This window comes from Cryptomeria japonica, chromosome 9 (assembly GCF_030272615.1).
Source record: "Cryptomeria japonica chromosome 9, Sugi_1.0, whole genome shotgun sequence".
In the NCBI taxonomy this organism is placed as follows: Eukaryota; Viridiplantae; Streptophyta; class Pinopsida; order Cupressales; family Cupressaceae; genus Cryptomeria; species Cryptomeria japonica.
The window spans coordinates 753908560-753921880 of record NC_081413.1 but is presented as its reverse complement, the minus strand read 5'-3'; the positions used below and the strand labels follow the sequence as shown (position 1 = coordinate 753921880).

General features: G+C 36.8%; 1 protein-coding gene across 1 annotated transcript in view; it reads right to left on the bottom strand.

Moving 5' to 3' along the window:
* LOC131064626 (probable protein S-acyltransferase 14) overlaps positions 1 to 13321 on the bottom strand; it is a 52015-nt gene that overhangs the window by 26480 nt on the left and 12214 nt on the right. Inside the window, exons 2-3 of the mRNA XM_057998815.2 lie at positions 4130 to 4361; positions 3646 to 3737 (exon numbers count right to left, since the gene is read on the bottom strand). Coding sequence (XP_057854798.1) covers positions 3646 to 3737; positions 4130 to 4361 — 324 coding nt within the window. The remainder of the gene's footprint in view (positions 1 to 3645; positions 3738 to 4129; positions 4362 to 13321) is intronic.

The following is a 13321-nucleotide window of genomic DNA, read 5'->3' as shown; positions in this document are numbered from 1 at the left end:
ATATAGGGTTTTGCTGATATTTCTATTTCATTTGATAAGAGTCCTTTTTGGTATCTATCTTGGAGTAGCTACTCTCTGTGATATGGGTGAATCAATATTTGTTGTAGTGTAGTCCTTTCTCATCATTATTTGTTGTAGTGGAGGTTAATTCCTACCCGGGGTTTGACTTAGGCAAATCCCTATTAGAAACTCACATTATGCATCAAATTCAAGGTTCAATTTTTATTGATTCAAGCATATCAGGAGTTAAAAAAATTGAAAATATATTTTTCTTTAAAAAAATCCGAGGACATTCATATATTCCCAAGATGGTTTTGGGACATCACAGAAATCCCTTGGACATAAGGCCTCTTGACAAAGATTTTTGGGAAGGAATTCTTGAAAACTTAGTGGGCCGATTGTCCCCCACCATCGTTGTGTTCCAAGATCACCACAAGAAGCAAGGACACAAGGTTTGGGAGAGTTGTGGGTGAATATGTGTCCTCATGTAACCAAGATGCAAATTTTTTGTGCCATCTTCTCCAAGGGAATAACTTGTCAAAATCTTTAAGATGTTCTTTATTTCTTGACACCAATATAATTAAAAGATGCAAAGTTTTGTTTTTCTTAATTATAAAATTAATTTTCTATTATCTAACCAAAGCGTATGACACTTATAATTGCATGCCTTAAATTAGTCTAATGCAACTACTTGTCATTCTTTAAAAAAGTTCATAAAGTACTAATGATACTCAACCAAGATCAAGGCCCACAAAGGACAACGCATCTATATCCCAAGTTACTTGTTCTATAAAGTATCTCTAAGTTCACCACTAATGAGTGCTTGTTGTTAACTATGTGTCAATTACCGCTACCGTATAGCTAAGAAAGAGATAGCTAGAATTTGAAGAAACTAACTGCAGCATAACTAATATAATTCATAGTGCTTGAAAGAATTAGTTTAGGCTATTTCATTGTCTTTCTAAGGTAGATACTGCCAATAAGGTTTTGCTTAAATTTGCTTTGGGCATGGCAAGTTCTAAGCACTTAAGCTAAAATGTTCTGCACATACAATCTGTTGGGACCCTTTATTTTTCTTCAGCGCCTTAAAACTGAAATCCCAATTTGTCTTTGTTATTGTAGTGTCGTAAAATGTAACCCATTACAATTTTATCTCTCTTTTGGGCCCTTGCTTTAGTGTGCCTCCTTCTAGGTCATTTTCAACCTATTGTGGTCTTATCTCATCCAAATTGTTGTCATATGCTCATGAGGTGACATGATCCTATGTCCTAGGCCTGTGCACTTTGCAACCAGCTTCCATTTGTCCCTTTCAGGGTGGACTATGGCACCTAACACCATAGACCCTCCAAAAAGAGCCCCAATTTGATCATGTTGGAGTGCCCATTCCCATAATTTGTGATCTGATCCTAATATTTTGATATCACCATTGGAAGTTGGCCTAAAAGTGAAAATACCTTGAGAACCCTATAAAAAGACATCATGATGCGGGAGCACAGGTCTAGTTCTTACCGGTTGGGCAGTTTTCAGTGGCATTGCTTGAGATAGTGGCATTTCTTCATGTTTGAGTGTTTAGCATTGTGGTTTCGGGTTTATTCCCTTGTATTCGTGGTCGTTATCATGTTTGAGTTTCATAGCTTTTGGCTTTGTTGCCGGTAAGATGTGGATTTCGGCATTGGCCCGGTTGATATGTTCTTACCGATTAGTCTGGCAATGTGTTGAGCGGAGTTGGATCAGGTTGCGGTTGATCTCCGTGACTTGCAGATTGTTGGAGATGTTTTTATGGACCTTGGCCGGTATTTCTGGAGGTCCACACATCATTTTATGCTTTGGAGATTGTTCTTAGTGATTTGAGCCGACAAGTTACCGTTACACGTTTCATGAACCAGTTGGTCTTTGGGCGGACATGATTGCGTTGTAATTATTTGTTGATGGTATAAATGGAAGCTTGTGAATCATTTGAAGACAACAGAGAAGTTAGAAGATTAAATATAGAGCATTGAGATTGAGCGAAAATGTAGAACCAGCAGGATTCTGATCCAGTAGGACTGAGGTTGGAAGGCTGAGGTCCGGATTAGGATAGAACCGGTAGACTATTACCGGAAGCCGACTTGATGTGTTGATGATCTACAGATCTTGTAATTGGATTGTGAGCATTGTTTGTATCTTGGACTGCAATCCAGCATGTGGCATGTATAATTCTTCAGATTGTAATAAGATTCATTCACATTGTTTACCGGTTATGTGATCTGTGTTGTTACCGGTTGTTCTCTCTGCTGTTTCTGGCACCTTGTTACCGGTTACCAGTATGCTTTGCATGGTTTATGTGTTTAGCTGCAAGGTTGGGCTGTCCTTCATTGGATCTCCCTCCCTTGACTGCGTCACATCATCTCTAATCCATTTGATCATCTTTCATAATCTACAAGTTTCCTTCAAGCATTCAATTCCTTCATTCAAGAGCAGATCTGAGTACAAGGCATCAAGCTATAACAACTTATCTTCGAGTATGTCTTCATGATGGATTTTGTTATGATTTACCATGTTATTTCATCAACACTTGGGGGACTTATCTAAAGAGCATTGCATCATCACCATTATCAACTCTAAGACATAATCTTGTCAATTCAACATTTCCTTTCATATTTAGCCTCTGCCCTACCAGGGGTAAGCTCTCTTCTAATCATTATTTATTGTAGTGGAGGTAAATTCCTACCCGGGGTTTGACTTAGGCAAATCCCTATACAGCACAACATTTCCCTTCTTTTTGTGTGCAGGTTACAGATCTGGCAATGGAGAGTTGCAGATTTGTAGAGCGCAGACTGAGACCTACAATTCCATATTTTGAACAGGTAAAAACTCATGGACTATGTCAATTAGCACACTTGTTCGACACTTTTTGGCTGAATTTTTGGGGGAGTAATCTACAAGGCATCCTCATCTGGATCCGAAGTTTTAGCTAATGGAAGCACCTCTAAGACTAGGGTTCCTAGCAAACTTGTCCCACATTTTTAGGCTCAGATTTCAATGACAGGTTCCTTTTTGTATCTTATTTCTAGATCTGTACCCTTGTGCTAGTTTTTTGATCTGTATTTTACCTATTCTTGCATATTCACATCAAATCATATCAAACACAAAAAGAGGAAATAATCATATGCAGCAGCTAGCTCTCCTTTAGGACTGATGTTGGATCTGGTTGGCTACTTCCCCTTATGAAATCAATATTGATTTGGGATCTTAGTCTGTCTCTGGGTTAGATCCCATTTCCATAATTTCAATTATAAGAAAGATTAAGTTGCATATGTAAATATTTACAACCTAACACAAAGATGTAAAAATATTTTGCAAGATCCTAGCTCCCAAGTATTGTAGGTGACTTCCTTAAGAGCACTCAATCTACTCAGACAGTTCAGTGACACAATAGCAGATTTTCTTTTCATAGAACCTATCGAAATGAATGTTTTTTTAAAGTCATCTAATGCATCAATATTGTGAGAGATAACAAATCATAAATGTTTTGCTATTGCTTTTAGTCAACTTTATACATGTATTGTTGCTTTCCAAGGATGGGGTTTGAACTTTGACAATCATTTATGTTCATTCATAAAGAATACAATCAATGTAATTTTCATTTCTGAGAAGTTGACTCACCAAGAAAAGAAGAAAATACTTATAATTCCGAGCACCTACACAGTTGACCACCCAAATACAATGGTGGTCCATTTTCAAGATGCACCTTCCACCTGCAACTCCAGATTAAAGGACCACTCAGAAACAATCCACGCTCCAGACTACAAAAATTACAACTATCAACATCATGTATAAGTCATATCAGGAGAAATTTTTAACTAGTTTCCCACTGACTATCAGAAAATTAAGCCAAGCTGCACCTTCTGGAAAAGTTGAAAAGGTTGAATTGGAAGACTCACAACCATCCAATATGAAGTCCAAAAAAAATGTCAAGTTCAACATTCCAAATTCCACAAAATATTATAAAGTGTATCGACAAAACAAAGGTAAATATGAAAGCTATGCAACCAGACTGAAATGTGTCTCCCCACAATATTATTTTAGATGAATGGATCTTTCTTGAGTTGGATAAAACATGGTGCAAAGCAGCTAAGTATTGACTTACAAACAGAACAATGATGGCACCGTGGAGGCTTCCACTGGTTACACTTCTTACAGTATCTGACTCTTGATTTTGAAGAATCATTTGAGAGTGCTTGTTGCTGAAAGTCCGAATCAGCATATGTTAATGGAATATCTTCTCCATTCTCTTCATCTATATTAGGTCTCCAATTTGGAGGAACATCGCCTGGATCAGTTACCACAACAGAAAAGTAACTCCACAATAACATCACCAGCTGCAAGCATATCACATTTTTAAAAATTCAGCTAGTTAAGCTTTAAAAAAACACGTGATTCATTTAAATACAAAAAGGCCAATAAATAGTAATTTACTAAAATCATATTGAAAGATTATGCAGGAGAGAAAAATAGAAAAATATTTTACATTCATACAAAACAGGTTATAAGAAAATTTGCTTCTGGACACAAAAACTATCACAAAAGAAAAGCCAAGGAGGCTGATTTAACCAATTGCCAGCCCTGTACAAGAAGAGGACATGGAAAGAAAATAACCATACATATTTTATTTTTTTCCAATCATCAGAAAAGAGGGTAGAGAAAAGGAGAAAATGGAGTCAGTTGTATGACAAAAGAAAAGAAACATTTGTAGAAGCCTAGGTTGTGTGTAATCACTTCCTTGACACTGGCTGATCCTTGGTTTGATTTCTATATATTGCCCATTACATATGGTTAAAGCACTGAATATTATTAGATGTCACAAAATACAGTCTTACTGCAGACCCATTGCATTTGGTGATTCTCCAGGTACTGAAAGCGAACAGACTTTGGTGGTCATGCAACAAGTCTAATTCAATGACAAGTGTAAAACTCTCTTTCAAAAATGACCTTTTTCTTGGTTAAATAGGATAAACATGTGTTCTAAAGTTTATCCTGTGACAAAATATGTCCTTTTTTATTGTTATGATAATGATATCTAAAATTGACACATATGTCATTTAATTAGGTCAACTGGAGTTGTTTATGTCATACTGCTATCCAGGACTCCAGCAGTATTGCTGCCCGTAGACTAGATAAAGCAACTTAACAAGACTTGAAAATATTAGCATGCTTAAACAGAGGCATTATGTGAGAAACCCAGTAGCTTTTTCTGTTATTTTCAACTGATCATTCTCTCTGCCAACTGCAACAAAGGTTTTGATACAGAAAAATATGCTTTCAATGAATATCCTGAATGACAATTGAATCCAACCATAGGTTATTATAACTTTTCAGGGTATTTTCAACTTTGGACTGTAGTAGGACAAATTTAGGAGAAAAGTTTTCACAGGTTTAACTTGGGCAGTAATAGTATTGGACAACGCATTTACTTGGAGAAAGATTTACAGAGATCTTTGGAACAACTCTAGAAATTATCACCCAGAAACCTGAAGTGATCTAATCTAGGTACTCAAACTATACCTAAAAAACAGATACAGAAATATCTTGCAATAAACCTTGCCTTTTTGTTTTTATATTAGACTTATGAATGCACTGATGCAGGAGCAGCCAAAAAACTGATGCACGAGAGGAGGGGAAAACAAACTAAAAACTCAATTAATTCTCAGCTCATATATACAACTAAAACCAAATGAAATATTTGATTTTCTACACTGCACATGCTTGCAAGCTTACAGCATTTATATGGAAGGATGAGACTTCCAGATCCACAAAATCTGTAACAGTCTTACCAAAATAACACAATTACTAACTGTTCTAAATCTTAACCAAATGTTAAAAAGGATAAAATCTCTTCATTGGAAGTTTCATTTTCTAGAACCTTAGTCTTTGATGGAGATTTTGCTGTTCCTGCATCATGCACACATGCAATAGAGGTAACTACAAATTTATCTACTTATTGGGCATACTCAGCACAGCCAATTGATCCTGAGAGCTTTCAGAAATCTGCCAATGTGGTAGCAGATCACCGGTAACTCTCACATCCTGTTCTCACTACTGCTGCTAATGTCTAACAATGATGGCTACTGGAGGTTTTCATCTCAGACACTAATGGCTGAAGCTGCATCACTCTTAGAGGAAGATTTTTGGTTTTTTATTTAAAAAAATAATTCCCCTTTCTTACGAGCACTGCCTATAATCTCCCTCTCATCCAATCCTTAAGTTAGAGCAAACAATTCCATAACTGGAGATGACTAACAAACAAACAACCCTCACAAATTACTAACAGCTAAATCAGTTCACTTAACAAAAGTACCAACCTGATTTTATCGAGTAACTACCTAACAAACAGACCAAACTAACTGAATCATCCACTCCCTTCTAACTGTCAACCAGGACCTAGTCAATACTCAGTCTTGTCTAATTGTTGACTAACTTAGAGCTATGGATCTAGTCTAGATGGGGACATTACAAGTGCCCCATCCCCAAATTTGCTTGTTCTCAAGCAAGACAATGCTGGGTGATCTAGGAAGTAGGATATCAACAGTACTCCAAGTAGCATATTCCCGAGGCAAACCTTTCCACTAAGCCAAAATTGCAGTCCATAAATGGTTGGGCAACTACTAATTTTGAGTACCAAGTATCTACTCTAGCACTAATAATAATTTCCAGTACTCATCTAATGGTGGAAACTTAACTGAAGATATGACTTGCTACCCCAATGGCATTCTTCAAATAGAACACATGGAAAATTTTGTGAATTCAACTAGTAAGGGATAACTCCAGCTCATAAGCCAGCTCACCCACACATTGTACAATTCTGTAGGAACTGCAGAAACAAGGTTTTAGCTTTTCAGCCCCACTTCTTTTTAAAGTAGACTGCCTAAAGGGTTGTAACCAGAGAAAAACCATGTCTTCCACTTCAAAATGCCTTTTAATGTAATGTCTAACAACATAAATCTTTTGCTGATTATGTGCATGCTAGAACTGATCACATAAACCTATCAAAACCTACCTGCACTACTCAATAAAGTCTCCTGTTGCAGGAACCCATGTTTCAAGAATTGTCAACTCTACAAAAGTTGGTGCATCATATCCATATAATACCATGAAAGGGGACATCCCAATGGACATGCGGTAGGTTATACTGTAGCAATACAGTCCTAGGTATAACTATACTCCCAAGTTGACTGATAATCAGTCACAAAGCTCCTCAAGTACCCTTCATCCCATTTGTTCACTATTTCTGTTTGCCCATCCATCTAGTGGTGAAAACTTGTATTGCATGTTAATTTTGTTCCCATCAACTTGACTAATCCTTGCCAAAAGCCAATCATGAAGCATGCATCTTTATCATTGGCCACGATGCAAGGTAGTCCATGCAATTGAAAGACCTCCCTCAAGAAAAGGCCTGCTACCTACAAAGCTTTGGATTCCCTGGGAATGGAGAAGTGTGCAAAGATCTCTTCAAAGAATATACCTTATTACTGTGAATATCCTTTAGCAATAAGACATGCCTTGTACTTGTCTAATGAACCATTAAATTTGTATTTTACTTTATAAACCCATTTGCATTCAATGGGCTTTTTACCTAGAGGCACTTCAACCAACTCCCAAGTATGATTTTTCATCAATGCATCAAATTCAACCTTTATAGCAGTTTCCCATTCTAGTTTCTCTTATGCCTATAACTTTTGTGATTTAAAAACCTAAAAAATATGAAAAGATAGAGCAAGTTAATAGTTGAACAAATGATCATTTTTCCTTTCTCCAAGGGCATTCATTAGATTGAGTAAGTTCATCACACATACACCTTCCAAAGTGAAATAGTACCATTTAGGTCTCTAATGCGTCTCAAGAGAAAGTTGTGAAAACAAGTTCTCAACTAGAGCTTTAGTTGGAGTAGAAATACCTTTAGCCCTACATCTCTAATAGACAAGTGGTGAAGAAGCAACCAAAGGTTGACTTACTAACCTAATGATCTAGAGGGTTCATCCTTCAAGGGTACCATAATACTAGATTCAAGATCTTCATTAACTTATTGCTGACCATATAAAAAATATGGCTCTCTCTTTTACATCAACAACTCGAATAACATTGTTAGTATAAGTATCAATAACCTGTATGCCTCAGACTATTCACTATAACCAACAAAGATATACTTTTGGAATCTAGTTTATATCTTTTCTGTTCAGGAACTAATGTTTGTTACCTCAAGATTGTTACTGGTGCAAACTTCCTCAAGTGTGATTTTTGCAGGGCTTTGCACAAACATTTATTCAAGATATAAACCACTCCCTAATACTAGTAGAGCACATTTCTACTATGCACCATGCACCATGCCATCTCCATGATAATCCTATTATGCGTTACTTTGAACCACTGCCTTTTTCTGCAAAGTGTATGGTGCCAAGATAATTCAAAGCTAACCCTAATTAGGATAGTTACAACTACCACCTCGTTGAAATAATGCTATCCAATGAGAAAATTACATTGCTTTGAGTTCATATCTTTTTAGGTGAAGGACCAATGAGAAAATTGCATAGCCTTGATGGCACAATTATGAGGATAAGGCATCCACATATCCACTTGTCTTCTTCGCAGGATGAGTCAGGTTCAATGAATCCGGACATGCTGACTTGTCATTATTTGATTGGTTGATGATTAGACACCACCCCAGCATGTATATCTTGTAAATTTTATCCTTCATCACAAAATAGTCTTTGGATTTCGAGCAATATCTCTTGATACTCAACATCTTCCAGCCTCTTCCAGCCTTTTGACTGATTGTGATGATTCATATTCCTAAACTGCATCATCTTGATTAACTCTTCTGGAACTATCTTCCTTGCAATTTCCTCGACTTGCATACTCCTTAGAGTGTCTTCTTTTGATACTCTCCTTCATTATGTGGACTCCTTTGTTCATTTATCTTTCTTCATGTCTTTGACCACTCAAAATGTCTCTCCATCCTTTGGAATCATGAAATTCTTCGTTCTTGAACTTTCTTGACTTTAATTTTGTAATGTCCCCTACTAGGAGGCTGCCTATTTCCCAAAGAATTAACACACATTACTATACATTATTATCTCAGTTACCAGTTCAGATTCGGGTTCAGGTACGAATTCGCGGATTCGGCAAAACAAAACAAAAAAAACTTGGGCACAGGTTTGTCCGTACACACACACACACATATTTTAATTATATATATACACATATATTATATATATGTTCAATATATACAATCCATACAAAAATAAAATATACAATGTGACTTTCCATACATAAATCATAAATCCATAATTGCCAATGCCAATAAATATTCATATATCGTAAATGTAATCAATAAACTAATAACTAAAGTCTAATATCATATTCATAATTTGCAAAATAGATAATATTCAAGTTTCAAGTTTCAACTGAGTCAAGCTTCAAAATGTGATTATGTCATGACACAATAAAAATTCAAATTATATGGGATTTAAATTCCATATTCATCTTCATCTGAGCCATCCAACCCAAGCCCAAGGTCATCAAGTGGTTCAAATCCAGCATCAATTGAACCACTATCAAATAGAATGCCACTCCCACTAGCCATGTCTCTCTCAAGTTCCATAGCTGCCTCGTCTATAGAAACTTGGGCAAGTTGTGCAACTGTAGCATCTAAATCGGCACACTCAGGGACTAGATCCCAATTCCTTGTTGCACCCACATTATATTCAGGGTCCTTATGTGACAACAAACGAAGGTTGGAGTGTATGTAGACCAAATCCTCAGCTCTCTTTGCACCCAAACGATTACATTTGACTGAGTGGATGAAGGAGTATGTACTCCAATTCTGCTCAGCTGAAGAAGAACTTGCAACCTGTTAAAAGTTAAAACATAATTAGAAATTTATAAATTATAAAATAAAAATATGATAGCATCAAATGGAATTGGAAAAATATAAAAATAAAAAGATACATACTTGGGAGAGAAGTTTAATTGCAAGAGGCTGCAAGTAAACAAAGCCTTGACCATGTACATACCACCACTCATCAGCATCCCTCCCATATCTAGCATTGAGAGCTACAACATCATGATATTTTGTGGATACAAATTGGCCAAACTCGTTCATGACAACATTTCTTGTCTCCTCATCTTGATATATCTTTTTAAAGGCAGCTCTATAGCAAGAAGCAACCTCTGCATCTCTATATGGTGGTACCCTCCTTGGTGTTGCAAGCATCTCTGCACTATAAAATTTTGGTGTCAAAGCAAATGCTAAGAGATGTAAGGGATTGTTCATCTTGTTCCAACGGTCAACAATAATATTCTACACAACTTTGAAAAATGTTTCCGTTGGGTCATTTACTTTTCTTTTTATTACTTCTCTTATTTTCTCCACCATGCAATCCATGCCATCATAAATCTCACCCACACATGGGCAATCAGTATCAGCATACCTAATCATGCTCATGATGGGCTCAGTGAAATTCAAAACATATTCCACATTATCCCACCATTTCTCATCAAGGATCAATGCTCTTACTTTTAGAGCTCTTTCTGTCTGGGCCTGCTTCCATACACTCCACAATCCGTTGATGACCATAGAACTCAAGGCCTCTCGCACCTTCACAAGTCGTCTTAAGACAAGCGTGTGAGATGCAAATCGTGTTTCAGCTACCTAACATGACATAAAAAAATACACAGCATATATCAATTATAAAAAATTAAAAATTAAAAATTAAAAAATAAAATTTAAATTAGTAATTACCTTCAACAACTCCAACTTGGAGAAGGTCCTAAAAATGGCTTGTGACATATGATGATTAGTCACAAACATTTGAATCTCCTCGCCCTCCTCGTACAGTTTTTTCACCCAATCAATTTGTGTACCAATCTTTTACATGATTAAATTGAGTGAGTGGACTACACATGGTGTCCAAAAGATGTGACCATATGTAACCTCCACTATAGTCCCCGCTGCCCTACAATTTTTAGCATTGTCCGTTATGACTTGGACAATATTTTGAGGCCCCACCATGTCAATGCATTCTATGAGGATATTGGCAATGAAACTTGCATCTTTCACTTGCCCCTCACAATCCACCGCTTTCAAAAACATTGCCCCTTTAGGGCACACTGCTATAACATTGATCAATGGCCTATTTTTACAATCTTTCCATCCATCAGAAACGATGGTCAAACCTGTTTCCGGCCATGTATCTTTGATGACTTTCAACTGTGACTCTACGAATGCTTTCTCCTTTTCCAATAAGGTGGTTCTCACCTTTTCATACCCTGGACAAACATAATCAGAAGGTGTGTTACAAAGGGTATGTACCATGTCCCGAAAGTAAGGTGATCTAACAAGGTTGAAAGGAAGCCCATTGCCATAAAGGCAACGCCCAATGCTCTGATCTGCAATCTCTCTCATTTCATTTTTGAAGGCAGTATCCAATGGGCCTCTTTTCGGTGAAGCCACAGCATTGTGATTCTCTAGTGGAGCAACTAGTGGTTTTGGCATGAAAGGATGCGAACCGGCTGGTCTTGTGGAGCCAATACTACTAGAAGGCCTCGTAGTCTTCAAGCTTGACTGGACAAGAGGATGATCAATCTTTGCTTTGCCACTTCTCCTATCAGCTTCCTCTTGTTCTCTAATATATTCCAAAACTAGAGCTTTTGACAGCCCCTTGCCATCTGATCCCTTACAAAATTTTATTCCACGCCCGAGGATGAAACAAAGGTGGCCTTTCACTCGATAGTATGAGCTGGTATACTCAGTATCCATACCAATTCATATTTCTTAAACTATTACACGAATTGGTATTCAAAACACATTCAACATTCATTACATTAAGTCCTATCCTAGCTTCTTTCCTAATCCTAATGAGGGGTGGGGATTTACCATCATGGGGCGCTGACACCAACCACAAAGAGGCTCCCTCAAGGCCTAGGACTACGTCTCTACCCATCTTGGGCTCACCATCACTTTTGATGGGTTTACTTGTCTTTCCCTACACACACCAACCTATCCTCTCATAGGCATTAGCAAATGAATTAAGATCTAGGCCATTAATATAATAGTCTTTCATGTACTATGAATGTATATGAAATTAAGTATGACTGTCATACATATTGCAGTCTATATTAATATTACTATTAAATTCTACATAAGAACATTATCAGGCTTCATATAATAAGCATACATATTAAGCACATCCCCATGCATACCACCAAGAACATGGATGTTACTCCATGTAACTTAATAACAGTTCTGATCTGATCTGATCCATGGTGATGTCACTGGATGCTTTGATTCCTTTCCTTTATATCTCTCAAAGTGAGGGAGAGGTCACACCTCTTCATTATGTATGCCTTTTGGCAAGAGACACCCTTTCACCATTAGCACCCTTTGAAAGAGTGCAACTCTTCATTACTTCTTCCCTTTGAAAGGGACACAATCTTTCACAATCACATCTGCACTTCTTATTTAAATCAGATCTGCACTTCTGATTCCCCAAATTATCTCCCCTTCAAATGAGTTCTCTTCTCTCTTTTATACCTCATATTTGGGGGAGTCGCAACTATCATTTCATGCCTTTTGACCATTCAATAACTTTATAGTCAAGTTTTAATTATATTTAATTATATTCTTTTATATTTTAATTTAATTTTTTTTAATTCTTTTGTATTTTAATTTTATTATTATTATTTATTATTAAATTAAATTTCAAAGTAGGGACATTACAAATTGCCTTGGTGTAGCTGAACCCTTCATGTTGCAATTGAATCTTCTTCCATGAGGAGTAATCCACTTGCTTGAACTTTGACTTCTTCACATTGTTGTCCAGATTTTTAATCTTGGATTTCCAAATCCAAGGTCATTGTGGAATCCTTCTTTAATGCCTTCTTAAAATGTAAATCTTGTCTTGCATTGGTGAGTCCTTTCAACCCTGATTCGTTTCCTTGTATGACTTAAAACTTCTCATGTTGTGGAGTCCCCTTTCATGTCTTGAGCAATCCCTATCTTGAAATGCTGATCATATCCTTGTCTTGGGATGTGGATCTTCATGTTGCTCTTCCTGCATCAAACCTGAAAATCAAGCACATTTTGAATCAAAATACTATGGAATGAATGAAAGTAATATTTCACAAATCATGCCTCTTAAAACATTCCCCAGATCTGGAAATGACACTTTAAGTCTAGAAATGTTGATGTTTCAGATCTGGAAATAATTTTTGAATCTGGAAATGCACCATTTGATTCTGGAAAACTGCTCTTAAACCATTGCATTCAACCTTGTCCACTATGTCA